We start from the raw sequence: 13,476 nt of genomic DNA on the forward strand, positions 1-13,476 counted from the left end.
AAGAATGGAAAGAAAGGTGTTGGAGTGCTAAGAAAAGCCAGAGCAATGGTGCCTCCTTGGTGGTAATTCTGATGCAAGCACCAAACAAGATCTCTAGTTTCAAGCTGTAATCCAACAACCTTGCTACCCCTGCTTGAAGGGAATCCCCACTGCATTACAGAGTCCTCATCTCTAATACCCCCCAATGACAGCAACTTCTGTCCACTCAGCCCAGACCTAAGCTTCTATATTCATGTTTCAGAATGATCATCTTTCTCCATCAGAATATATATTTTACATAGTGTTATTGCCATAGGAAGTAAATACTGGGTGGCCCAAGTGAAAGTCTCCCATAAGACTCATTAACAAAGTACCAGAGCATTCATCCACTAAGCCTCAAGGATGTGGCTTATCTCTGACTATGTATGACATCTTTTAAATTCTTCAGCTCAGAAATACATTCCAGAGATGCTAGAGATACTACTATGGACTGTCGCTAATTACAGGACCTAAAAAGCCAAATGGTAAGACCACATTTGGCCAGACTTGTTTTCTAATATTTATGAGATAGTGTGATCAAACTAAAATCTGGTAAATATAACCCCAGCAAATGAGCAAATGTCTCTTGATCCTTAAATTCTAGCTTCAGTGTTCTCTCCTCCCTAACACTACCAAATTGAGTTAGTCTCTCCTTCTACATTCCCGTGACATTCGGTTTATATCTCAATTATGGCACTGAACATTATCTATGCTATAGTTCCTGGAGGGCAGGGGCCAGTGTCTTTTCATCTTAATGTCTTCACCACTTAGCAGAATTGGCAAGTAGGCACTCAATAAATATTCACTGAAGAAAAGAATGTGATCTAAAATAAGGAGGAAAACCCATCAGTTTGATTCAGAATGATCATATTAATTAATTAACCTTGTGGTACTGGGTCAATATTTCTGTGGCTCAATTTTCTGACTTGGCCTAGCTCTCATTCTGATTCTCTTCAACTTTGGTCCTTAATTCAGAGACTGGATCAGCTAACCTAAAGTATCAGATACATAACAGATACATAAGCATATAGGCTTACAATAAGTTGACATACTATTTACTTGGAGCAAGAAAATAACTAGTGTATGGATGCCTCCATTTTCCATTAGCAAATTAGGTGTAATAAATCTGAGCTTTTCTCCACCCAGAGGAAGAACAATCTTGGGTGGCCATTTCCACACACTCAGAGGAAACTAAGAGTGGGATGGATCATTTCTTCCCTGTTATTATCCCCTGACTCTGCACCAATATCATCAGCCCCAACCAACATAAGGATATTATGACCCTACTCCCAGGTTATAGACACCATAAAGTTCCTTATCCTGGGACAAGAGAAACTTGAGTAGAGGCAGGACCAGAAGAATGAAACTCAGACGTGTGCCCCAACATGCCTGAGTGTATTCCTGAGGTAGAGCCACATTCCAGAGTTTTCTCCTTTTCTACCCACACATTAATCACCCTTTATTTTCTAAATGACAGAGAAAATTTATTAACATGTGAGAATTCCTCAACCCACCCGCAAGCAAAAGAATTGTCTTTGTCAGCCTAGTTCATAAATCTTTTATGATACAGAATCAGGAAGTGAGTAGCGGGAAATAAGTCCACAGAAGTATGAGAAAACTAGGAAACTAACCAGAGAAGCTTGGCCAGTCTACATGACAGAGAGCTGGGGGGTGGGGACAGAAGGGATAAATTTAATTGTCAGTAGATATGTTGGGAGGTAGAGAAAAAGAGAATTGGAAAGGAAAAGTAGCAAAATTTTATCGTAAGTGGCTGGTGGATAAGAACAAGTTTCCCTTTAATGTGCTTTGAGAGACTCAAGTAAAAATTGAAATCACTTTTAAATTATTTTTGGTCTAGGCTGGCTTATTTACAGGAAACTCCACCACAGAGATTGGACTATTTGGGTTCTCAGCTTGTTCTACAGTTTTACCTACTACCATCTAATTCAGTAACACCTCTCCATTTTGAGAACTTTGTCTATGTAAGAATCTCTTTACCATACCCTTTCTAATATAATCCATGAGGGACCAACTTGGATTCACAAAGAATAAAGACTTATTTACAAGAAGATATAAAACTAATTTTTATGTTAGATGTCTATTACAGGCCAATCACTGTGAAAATTGCTTTAAGTGTGTTTGCTCCTGGGACCTGGGTGGCTCAGTTGGTTAAGCACTGGATTCTTAGTTTCCGCTCAGGTTGTGATTTCATGAGTTGTGAGACTGAGCCCCCACATCATCGTAGGGCTCTGTGTTCAGTGGGGAGTCTGCCTGAAGATTCTCTCCCTCTGCCCCTCCCCTCACTTGCATGCTCTCTCTCTCTCTCTCTCAAATAAATAAATAAATCACTTAAAAAATAAATTCAAATTGGGATGCCTGGTGGCTCAGCAGTTGAGTGTCTGCCTTGGCTTAGGGCATGATCCCAGAGACTAAGGACCAAGTCCTGCATGGGGGTCCCAGCATGGAGCCTGCTTCTCCTTCTGCCTCTCTTTCTGTGTCTCTCATGAATAATTAAATAAAATCTTTTAAATAAATAAATAAATAAGTGTTTGCTTCTCTATTTAGTAATGAAATATTTTTATCCTGTCTCATTTCAAAAAGGCTAAAAAGCAGCTTATAAGAGTACTTAAAACACATAACATAAATGAAAAGTGAGAGTAAACTTAAAAAAAATATACAATATAATGGCGAGTGCCTAAGTGAAGCCATGTATGAGGCCAAAAATGAATACACCACACAATACGTACACAATGTGTACATACTGATAGACCACACATTTGACTTTAGGCTTTCTAGCAGCTAGTTTGGAGAAGGAAAACCAATCAGTTATATAAATCACCAAGTCCATAAGATTAAAGCAGAGCAAGCTGTTCTTGGTATTAAGACCAAATCAGAATTTCTACAATGGAGAGAAACGCTGCATGATGAACAAAACAACTTCCTCAACAATATCCTTAAATAGAATTTTAAATACAAGTTTCAAACACCATTTCTTATTTTGATGTTGAATAAAAGCTGATGACTTCATAAACTAACTTAAAGCAAGTCTGCACTTCAGAGAGTTATGAAGTATATATTATTTTCCAGCCTCATAGACAAGGAAATTAAGACTCAAAGAGGTTAAGTGATATCTCCAAAGACACACCCAGTAAGATGAACACTTAGATTTTGGGGTTTTGTACAGGGCCACCTGATGCCAAGGTCCATGCTCTTTATGCTACTCTAGCAATGCTAAACCACATAACAAAAGGATTCCTTTGTATCAAAAGTTATTCTCCTCCAAAGTCATCATGATACACATGTATTTCCTTCTCAAAAACATGGAAAATATATGTTCTCAGGAGATAGTATTATAAGTCTCTGTTATAAGAGAAAGGCTCCCCTCAACTTTGGGGTGGTTTCTATTCCAGCATCAGTATTTATTTAAATATTCATTTAAAAGTAACTGAAGTAGGTGGCACCTATCAACAATGCCCTTAAGTATAAGCCTGCAGAAGAGGCTGACCCCTGTGAGTGGTAACTGAGATCTGGTTGTGTTGAAGGTGTCTTCCCAGATATCCTCCCAGGACCAGCAGGTGAAGGCATCACTGGAGACATTCCTCTTTTCTAAGGATGGGATGATAGGAAGAGATGTTCATAAGAAGATGGGAAGAAGGCTGGGTCATGGTGGCAGGCTCAAGGAACAGGAAAGTGTTCCCCAGACTCAAGCAGCTGAGGACCAACAGGAAAACTTTGAGCTAAAACTCTCAGTGAAGATCAGTTCTTTAAACTAACAAATAATCTGGGCCTTGTATGTTCCGGACTTAAAGCTATTCCACAGAAAAGAGGGATGAGCAAAAAGAGAAGACCTTCCCCACAGAGCTTATATTTCAATGGGGGACACAGACATTATTGAAATAAACATACATTTACAAAGCTACACTTTTCTCTTCCCTAGAATCAGATGAATATACTGAATTTCCCAGGACCCAAGGAACTCAGTGCAAAGAGCAGTTGCATTTCAAAACAGCATAACCTGAAAGGAGAAAAGCACCCTCTTGTGGCCCTCTGAGTGGTGGCACCTGAAAAAAACCCTAGTTCTCAGAGGTAGGAGGTTGCCCTGGACAGACAACCTGAAGTAGGCGGCCCTAAAGCAGCTGAAGTGTTGGTGGGCAATATTTTGCTTCTGTCATAAAGCTCTCTTCAGTGTTGAATCAGCCATTTAGTTAGAAGACATTTTCCCATGTGTCTATTGTTAAGTGGTTTTACTTCTGAACACCTGGACTCTTTTGGTGTGGGCTCAAGTAACACATTTTATAGGCAAGGGATCAGTCTGATTCTATTTCCATTTGCCCTGCAACTCTAACATGCAGCAGGGCCTAGAACAGGGAAGCATTCAATAAATGTACAGTGAATAAATAAATGAACGGCACTATGCCATCCAGCCTGATATTGCCTGCTTTGTGGGATCTTCGTAAGCCTGGACAAGTAATCACAGTGGTCAAGTCCCTGAATTCTCTGAAAATAAATGATTTCTTAAAATGTAAAATACAATTTATGTCCCTCCCAAGAGTCTCTATGAAAAGGATAATATTCACAAGGGATATACTTTGTGTTTGGAGCTAAGCCTAGTATGGCTTAATTTACAGTAGAGTAACATGTAAATTTATGATAATAAATTATATTATTTAAATGAAATTATAAAAATAAGAGTCGCTCACTCATATTCAACTTTCATGAATGCTGACACTTCTTGAAGAATATGGAGGTCTGATCTGTATTCAGGCCTGAATACCAGCATGAACCACAAGAGCCCAGGGACTGCTGGTTTCAAGTATGTAGATCAGAAGCCCAAATACCCACATAGTATATTTAGCGTTTCTAGCATGTCTCACTCAAGAGGCCATGAGGAAATCAGCTCAATACAGGGATGACACTGACAAAAATCACTCAATACCATTTCGCAGACGTCACTGGGAAAGACTAGGACAAGAAGGAAGAGAAAAGAAGTACATTAGAGGATGTGATGGAAGAAGTATGACAAAAAGAGAAAGTGTAGAATAAAAAACATTTTTTATTCTATTTTTTATTCAAACTATTTTCTGTAACACTTAATCCACAGAATCCAAAAGCAAAGAAACTAGTCAGTGGTCTCTGAAGGAGGGAATTGATTTTGAGACATGTTGATTATGTCTCTAATTCTGAAGCTCATGAAATACTCTACTGAATTAAGAAATACCAAAGGCTGAGAGAAATACTTCTGGCCAAAGATTTAATCCATCTGAGTTGAAAAGACCACAGGACACAGAAGGAGACATGGCTACCTAAATAGTCCATCATAGAACTGCGATAGCCTCCCACTGGATTCCACTTTTTGGGTTGAAAGTCTCCTCTGTCCTCTATATCTGGCTGGGCTCAAGCATCAGCTTTAACACCTGTATCTGGGATGTTTGCAAGGGAGTTAATGGTGACCAGAGAAACAGCTAAGTCACATCAAATCCTCATTATTCATAATTTTTGAACCTTATCTCTGAGGTTTGCTACACACAGTAATCCTACATCACTCCCAACCACCATCCTTGTAAAATTTATGGGAGGAGTGATTAAAGTATTAACTTTGGAGTCAGAGACACAAGGCTTTGAACTCTAGGTGTTTCAGTTAGTAGCTGTGCAAACTTGGGCAGGTTTATTTACCTCTCTGGAAGCAAAAGCTTCCTCAGAGCTCAAATGCAGATTATAATAGTACCTAGTTTCATTGAATTCTAGTAAGAACCAAATGATATGACTGACATATGTAAATCTCTTAGTAAATGTCTGGAAAATAATAGGCTTTCTATATATTTTTAAATGTCTTACCTGAGTCCAAAGATATCAAATGACTTGTCTGAGGTGACACAGAAGCAACCCAGCACCATTTGCTCTTCATTATCATGAATGGGTTTCAATTACTACTTGTATTACATATTATTTACCTCCTAATCTAGTCTATTAGGAAATGTGCTAAAATTAAAAAGAGACTTGTCTCATGCCTCCTAAACCTTTCAATCTTTTTAGAGAAATAATTATTAATCATCATTCTCTGTTCATAAACATTCAGTTAGGCTCACATCCAAATGTCAAGTGCTCAGACCTGTAAACATTTAAATAATTTTGCCAGTAAAATTTCATGAGTTTCCTCATAAAGTGTTTCAATTAACTCCACTTGCTAGATGTGAACTTATTCCTTAAAACAGCAATTAATCTTAGCTGGTGGTGTTTTGGTTTTCTCTTTAATAAAATTAATATATCCTTGAGGACAGGATTGTGGCTTCCACTTCCTTCCTACCCTACCCCATATTTGGCAAGGTATTAAGTCTATGTAGATATTTAATATCTGTGTGATCAGGTACTTCCTGGGTATTACTCAATACTACTACAATAACTTCTAGTTTAAGAAAAAGAAAACAGGGCAGCCCCGGTGGCCAGTGGTTTAGCGCCACCTTCGGCCCAGGGTGTGATCCTGGAGACCTGGGATCGAATCCCACATCAGGCTCCCTGCATAGAATGGAGCCTGCTTCTCCCTTTGCCTGAGTCTCTCTCTGTCATGAATAAATAAATAAAATCTTAAAAAAAAAAAAAGAAAAGGAAATAAACTGAGTCTCCTTCTCAAACTAAAGGTTAGGATGATAAAAATCTTAAAATTTTAAGAACATAGTTTCAAACAGAGGAACCACTTTGAGGACCTTGTAACAACTTCAGACTATGTGGATACAGTGAACCAGCCTCCTTGAGCTTCCAGACCCACCATTTCTCAGCAGTCCATGTAGCGAGGAGAGAACCTCCACAATGTTAAAAACAATTAAAGAGTAATATAATCTAAATTTCATCAGCCTGTGGGTTCACATGAGATATCATTGACAATAGTATCTCCCCTTTCATTCACTCTTTGTATCTGAATAGTGTAAGACTTCAACAATGCCATCCTTCCCTAGCTTTTCTAATTACATGGTAGCCACCACTTGTGTAATCACGGACAGTCCTCCTATAACCTGGTCTCTGTCTCTGCCCACCCTTCATACTATACCTAAAGTCATAGAATATAGCCACTTATTAGGCAATGGAAATTCTAATTCCTTGCCTGGGATTCTGTGCCTAATGTTCACAAATCTATAAACCCATCAGATGCCAGAATGGTGCCTTGCTCCCTCCCTTCACTGCCCACTTGATTACAGCAGACAGTCATCCTTAGAATGTAAGAGAGGATGCCACAGTTCTGGATGCCCTCACTTATCAAGCCCACATAGGTCAAAATACTGTGGTTAGAGACATATGCTCCAGGGTCAGACCACCTAGGAAAGAATTCTAGACTTAACGCTAGGGTAAACTACTGAACTTGGGTAAACTACTGACCCTGTCTGAGCCTAGTCTCCTTCTCTGTAAAATAGGGATAACACTATTATCCCAAAGGTTTATTATAAAGAGTAGATTCAACGACATGTGAAAAGCAGCCAGTATAGTATGTTGCACATAGTAAACACTCAATAAATGTTCACTCTTGTTATATCCTGAGAATGAATCACTGGAGAATCATTTAGCAATTGATTGCCATATGTGGCAAGAAAACTAAAAGTAAATTCTTTTTTGCCAGGCATTATTCTGGACTACTCTCACATAGTTTAATATACACGACAACCACTGAAGTAAACATTGTTCTCACTAGTTTTATAGGCTCATAGAAGCCACTTACCCAAAGTTATTTTGTCTAAATAAAAGAATAGCCAGTAGCTATTTAAAGCCCCTGTTTCCTCAGTTAAGCCAAGGTGCCTCTTATGCTTCAGAGGATGAGAACTCTTCATCGGTGACACAGTTACAGTGAAATTAGCAACATACTCATAGGTTTAAATTGCACTCCAGAAAGTTGTCTGACTCCAGCCTATTTCAGTTTCTGTTTACAGTTCTTAAGGATATAGCCATCCTCACAACTGTTGGATTGTCACCTTTGAAGTTTTACTGTGAAGTCAACAAGGATGTGTTTTTACAAAGTAACCTGAAGATCCTGCCTCAGGCCTGATGACTTCCCAGCAGGAGCCCAGCAGTGGTTTATCTCAAAGACTTTGAGCCCACTGGCTCTTCTAAGCCCCTTTATAGGTAAAAGATTGGAATCGATTAATCATTTCTGAGGCATTGACTTCCTACCCTGGAGTTGGGGGCCCCATTGTTTAGAAGAGAGTGGAAAAGGTGAGGTACAGGCTGCTGCTTTCAGGCTCTGGCATGGGTCACTCACTAAGGCTGGGAATGTAAGAGTTCAGGCCAGCACTCATGGTTTTCCTATTCCCAGGTCTGAGTTCAATTACCACCTTCCTCTACACCACTTTGTGAGACCTCATCTATCAGGAAGTATTATCTTTGATAGTTCAAGAGACTAAATTCCAGTAAGACCTTTCCTAAATCTTCATATGCCTCTCAATAGAAAGGTACTTCGGAAGAAGAGTGCTCTAAGAGACTCCTTTAAAATCCTGTCTTCCAGTTTCTGTTAACTGTAAGGGCAAAATACAAAATACAAAGTTTTTACCCATTTTCATTTCTGAAGTCAGAATATACCACACAATAGATGCATGCATTTGATGTGAGAGTATCCCCATTTTTCTCAAAAGTTGTTATTACTCCAGTGATGCGTCAATATTTACAAAAACTGCTTAGAATTCAGTAAAAGCCAAATAAAGACAACACCTTCCTCTGAGTTCCCTTGGTATTTTGTATGTTCTTCTATTATTTTTTAAACCATTTATTTTCATATCTGTCTCCTCTACTAGTCTAGAAATTCCTGAAAACCATTTGTTTTCTATCTGTGTCCCCTACTAATCTGTAAATATCTTAAGAGATGGAACTTCTTTTTGTTTGTCTTTATAGTCTCAGCAAAATGTTGTTTCTAAAATCTAGTTGAGTGATCAACAAATGTTTGGATGGCTGGATGGAGGGAGGGATGGATTAGATGGATGGACAGACGGACAGACAGATGGAAGACTTTGCGAAGTAGGTGTTTGAGCCAATCTAACTTGAATTTCTCTTTCATGGTGTCATCTTTTCACAGATCATAAGTTTAGAGATTTTAGAGATGATAATACCATCGACCAACGTTTCCCATTTCTTTTTTCTTTGTAGTTCTAGCCATTCAGAGGGCATGAAAGGAGTCCCAGGGTCCTCCATCCACCCATTTTCTTTACAGACAAGCAAGTTTCTTCAAAAGGATATGTTTAGTCAGTTTCAACTTCAATGGCTTTTTAAATGCCATCTCATTTCCGTCTTGAAGAGTCCAACTCTGCAGACCATTGTAATATTGATATGTACAAAAATTTTTAAAAGCTGTTATTTATTGAGAGGTCTCCATGCCAGGCACTATGTTATTGCTTTATATATTATAATGATTCAATCTTCATGAACACCCTAGGAGGTTCAGACAGCTTAAGTAACCTATCCAAGATGACATAGCTAATAAGTAAAACAGTAAGAATGTGAACTCAGTCTAAGTCCAGAGTTCTACATTTTATTTATTTATTTATTATTTATTTTATTTATTTATTTGAGAGAGCAGAGTGAGAGAGAGAGCACAAATGGGGGAGGCAAGAGAGAGGGAAAAACAGACCCCCTGCTAAGCAGGGAGCCTGACATGGGGCTCAATCCCAGAACCCTGGGATCATGACCCAAACTAAAGACAGATGCTTAACTACCTGAGCCACCCAGGTGGCCCCCAGAGTTCTACATTTTTATCTCTAATAAAATCACCCACGTGTCTCTTACATAGCTATTTTGAGGGTTTTATTGTTTTTAAAAAATATTTGCTTATTTATTTAAAAGGCAGAGAGAGAACAAGCAGGGGAGAGGGAAAAAGAGAGAGAGACTCTTAGGCAGATTCCCCACTGAGCACCGAAGTGACATGGGGCTCAATCTCATTGCCTGAGATCAGGACCTGAGCTGAAGCCAAGAGTCAGATGCTTAACCTGCTGAACCATCCAAGCACTCCTTAAGGGTTTATTCTCAATGATCAGCTGCTTTCATTCTATCACAGATGTGCAATACTTTAAATATGTTAATGCTGATTATTAAGCAGGACATAGTTAGGAAATAATTTTACTACTTCCATGAGGGTACCTGGGTGACTCCGTCAGTTAAGCATCTGACTCTTGATTTCCCCTCAGGTCATGATCTCAGGGTTATGGGATCAAGCCCTGCTGGATGTGGAGCCTGCTTAAGATTCTCTCTCTCTCTCCTGCCCCTCCACACACACACACCCTCTCTTAAAAAAAAAATTAATCCCATTAAATGGGATAGGATTCTATTACAAAGAACTTTGAAATGAGAGCTGAGAATAGGAAACATAACAGGAAAACATATGGAAACGCAAGGTGCTGACTGTCTTTGCTGCCTGTACCGTCCAGCAATTTTCCCTCAAAGGGAGCAGTGAAGTCACAGGGGATCATCCACTCTGTGTAATGTAACACGTCTTGATTAAATTTTAAAAGGAAGAAAAGGAAAGTGTAGTCTCTATACTGTCTACTTGAAGGTTAGGGCATATACAAGAGGCTGATGTTTTCTCTCACTAGCTGTTGGAATGTATCATATAACTTGTGCCCACTTAGGAATCAAGTTTGGGAAAGGATTCCTATCTATGAATTCCCAGTAGCTGTTTTTATTAGCATCTTGGGACATTAATGTTGCTTCTAACTTAATTATTCATGCTATTTTCAACCACATATTATATCACCATCAACTCAGTCCAAAGACTAAAATAAAACAATCCTTGGAAAATTCCAGTGGCATACTCATCCAGAGGGATGTGACCTTCAAAAGGCTTACTCAAATGCCTGCTCAAAGTCCCAGCATTCTCTGTTCCTCACATGCACAACGGAAGTGGTCCCAACCCAGACTATATTTGCAATCTCAAATTCTTTACTCACCCCCACCTGCTAGGCCAAAGACTTTCCCTCCGAGGACATGCCCCAACTTGTAGAAAGAATTATATCAATTAGAAACACTGCATTGACAGTGGTCGAGAATAAGCTGTGCCAGGAGTTCACATGTCATGAATACCAGCCATGTTTGGTTATTTATAACACAAAGTCAGGGCAATGGAATACTGACTCTTATAGGCTGCTTCTCTGGTCACTATGTTGCATTTTAATTCATATCACAGACTAATTAAACAGACTAAAAAGTACAAACTGGAGCTCAAATTTTCAAAAGGGAGATAAAGAAGACTGAATCTAGAATGTACTGAATACCTACTAAAGGGCAGGCCTTGTGCTGGGACTTTACTTATGTTACCTCTTTAATTCCCACCACAATCATACGAAGGAGGTATTGTTGTCTCCATCTTACAGATAAGGAAGGAAACATAACCTCCAAAGGATTAAATATCCTACCCAGGTAAGTGGTAAAGTCAGGATGAAGACCAAGACCATGTGACACAAATTCCATGTTTGTTTTTACTACAAGATCGAATTTCTCCCACACTGCCTAGTCCAGGACCAGAAGCAGAATAAGGTTTAAGATGTACAGATTTTGCAGTAGGACATCCTGAGCATTTAAATCTGCTTCATCACTTCTTAGCTATGTGACCTCATCAAGTTATTCAACCTCTCCAAACCTCAGTTTCCTCATCTTTAAAAAAGGAGAGATTGTTATAATGCTACCTCATAAATTTTAAATACTTGGCAATAATTATGATGATGGCCGTATTCCCCCCACAAAGCCTCCTCACCTGTTAAATAGAATAGTAATAACAAGGATTAATATTAACTGAATACTTACCATAGGCCAGGCACTGCGGTGAGGGTTTTACATGAATTACCTCATTTAATTCTAATAATCTAGTGAAATAATATTAGCTAACACTTCTTGAACACTATGTACCAAGATCTATTTAGATCTTTACTCATATTAACTAGTGAGTAACTGAGGCAGGTAATATTGTTGTTCCAAATTTGCAAATAAGAAAACAAAAGCTCAGAGAAGATAAGTAAATTGCCCATTGTTACATAGCTAGGAAAAGATGAAACCATGTTAAGAACTCAGGCAGCTACACTTAGGTGTTCACAATCTTAAACTTGAGTTTCATGCTCCTAGACTTGGGCTAGGTATCTGACACAGTACCTATACTTAAAGTGCTCTCAGATGTATTGAAGTTATAAGACCTACACATTTAATAAATGGGATGCTATAATGTTATAGCCAAATGTCCAAAATATGCAAAATATACATCAGAGGCCTTGGAAGATATATGAGGCAGTGGGGATGGTGGTCTATGTATTCTGGAGAAGCCTTCCTGGAGAATATGTGGCTTTTACTGAGCCTCGTGGGATCAAGTCAGTGAGGGGGTGAGGGGGGGGGAATGTTTCAAGAGGGAGACTCAGCAAACATGGAAATGTAGACATGAGCCACTTGTGGGGAAGAATTTTTTTTGTGTGTGTGTGTGTTGAAAATTTTATTAACATTTAGTTTAAAAAGCTTTATACCCATGCCAAGCCAATTCATAGAAGGTTCTCAAAGCAGTTACCCATTAGGGTTTGGTCCTTTGTTTAGAAGTCATGGGGCCTTGGTGTTTTTTTGTTAAGCGGTTTAAGAATTCATTATCTTGGTCCAGGGCTGGTAATGTTGCACCACTTTCTTCTCCCTCACAAAAATGGTTCTTGATAATGTTCAAAGCAGTCAGGACAAACTGAGGATTCTCATGAAGTTGAAAAGCCTCAATTTTATCAATGCCACCAATTTTTTCTATCAGAAGACACAGATTTTCCTTCTCTGAAAGCTTCTCTGCTACCTGGAGGATAAAAGAGATAACGTCAAGGATGATGATAACAATTTTGGTGTCTTGGATGGTAAGCAGATTCACCAGTGGTTCCTGGACTCCAGAGTGGACAAGGTGGATCAACTGGTCTATGGTGCCTCCAGTTGTGAAGTTAGCCACGGTCCAAACAGCCTCTTTCTGGACTTTAAATTCTCCATTTTTTAGCAGAGCCACCAAGGGAGGCAGCATGCCGCAAGCGATCAGCCGCTGGATGTGTTGGCAGGGCCCTGCAGCCACATTGCTCAAGGCCCAAGCTGCCTCCTCCTGGATGGAGGACTTGGGGTGCATCAGGAGTTGGGGTAGCACGTTCAGCATGCCCGCATCAATGGCCATCTGGGTCTGGTAATCCGTTCCTGTGACGATGTTCCCGATTGTGCGGAGAGAAGGGGTCAAGACATTGAGCTCTGAGCTGCTCATAAGCTGGACCAGCCTGGGCAGGACCCCTGTGTTGACCACTTGGCCGATGCGCTCATTGCAGCCATTGGTGAGGTAGGACAGGGCCCAGCAGGTATCCGAGAGAACCTCGCTGTCTTGGTGCTGCAGGAGGTGGGACAGGACAGGCAACATTTGTTTCATGGCTGTCTTGCAAAAGATGGGTTTCATGTTGGAGAGATAAAATTAGACCTGAGGTGAGGACTGACTGCAGAAGACCCTTG

General features: G+C 39.6%; 1 protein-coding gene across 4 annotated transcripts in view; it reads right to left on the reverse strand.

Moving 5' to 3' along the window:
* LOC112642782 (importin subunit alpha-8-like) overlaps window positions 1-13,476 on the reverse strand; it is a 110,505-nt gene that overhangs the window by 9,086 nt on the left and 87,943 nt on the right. For 3 of the 4 annotated variants that reach the window (XM_049097257.1, XM_025420601.3, XM_025420600.3), the window contains one exon: window positions 9,576-13,398. The exons of the other annotated variant lie outside the window; for it this stretch is intronic. In XM_049097257.1, coding sequence (XP_048953214.1) covers window positions 12,533-13,396 — 864 coding nt within the window. In that variant the 5' untranslated portion in view covers window positions 13,397-13,398 and the 3' untranslated portion in view covers window positions 9,576-12,532. Of the gene's footprint in view, window positions 1-9,575; window positions 13,399-13,476 lie in introns of those variants that run through there. 4 annotated transcript variants of the gene reach the window in all.

This window comes from Canis lupus, chromosome 19 (genome assembly GCF_003254725.2).
Source record: "Canis lupus dingo isolate Sandy chromosome 19, ASM325472v2, whole genome shotgun sequence".
NCBI lineage: Eukaryota > Metazoa > Chordata > Mammalia > Carnivora > Canidae > Canis > Canis lupus.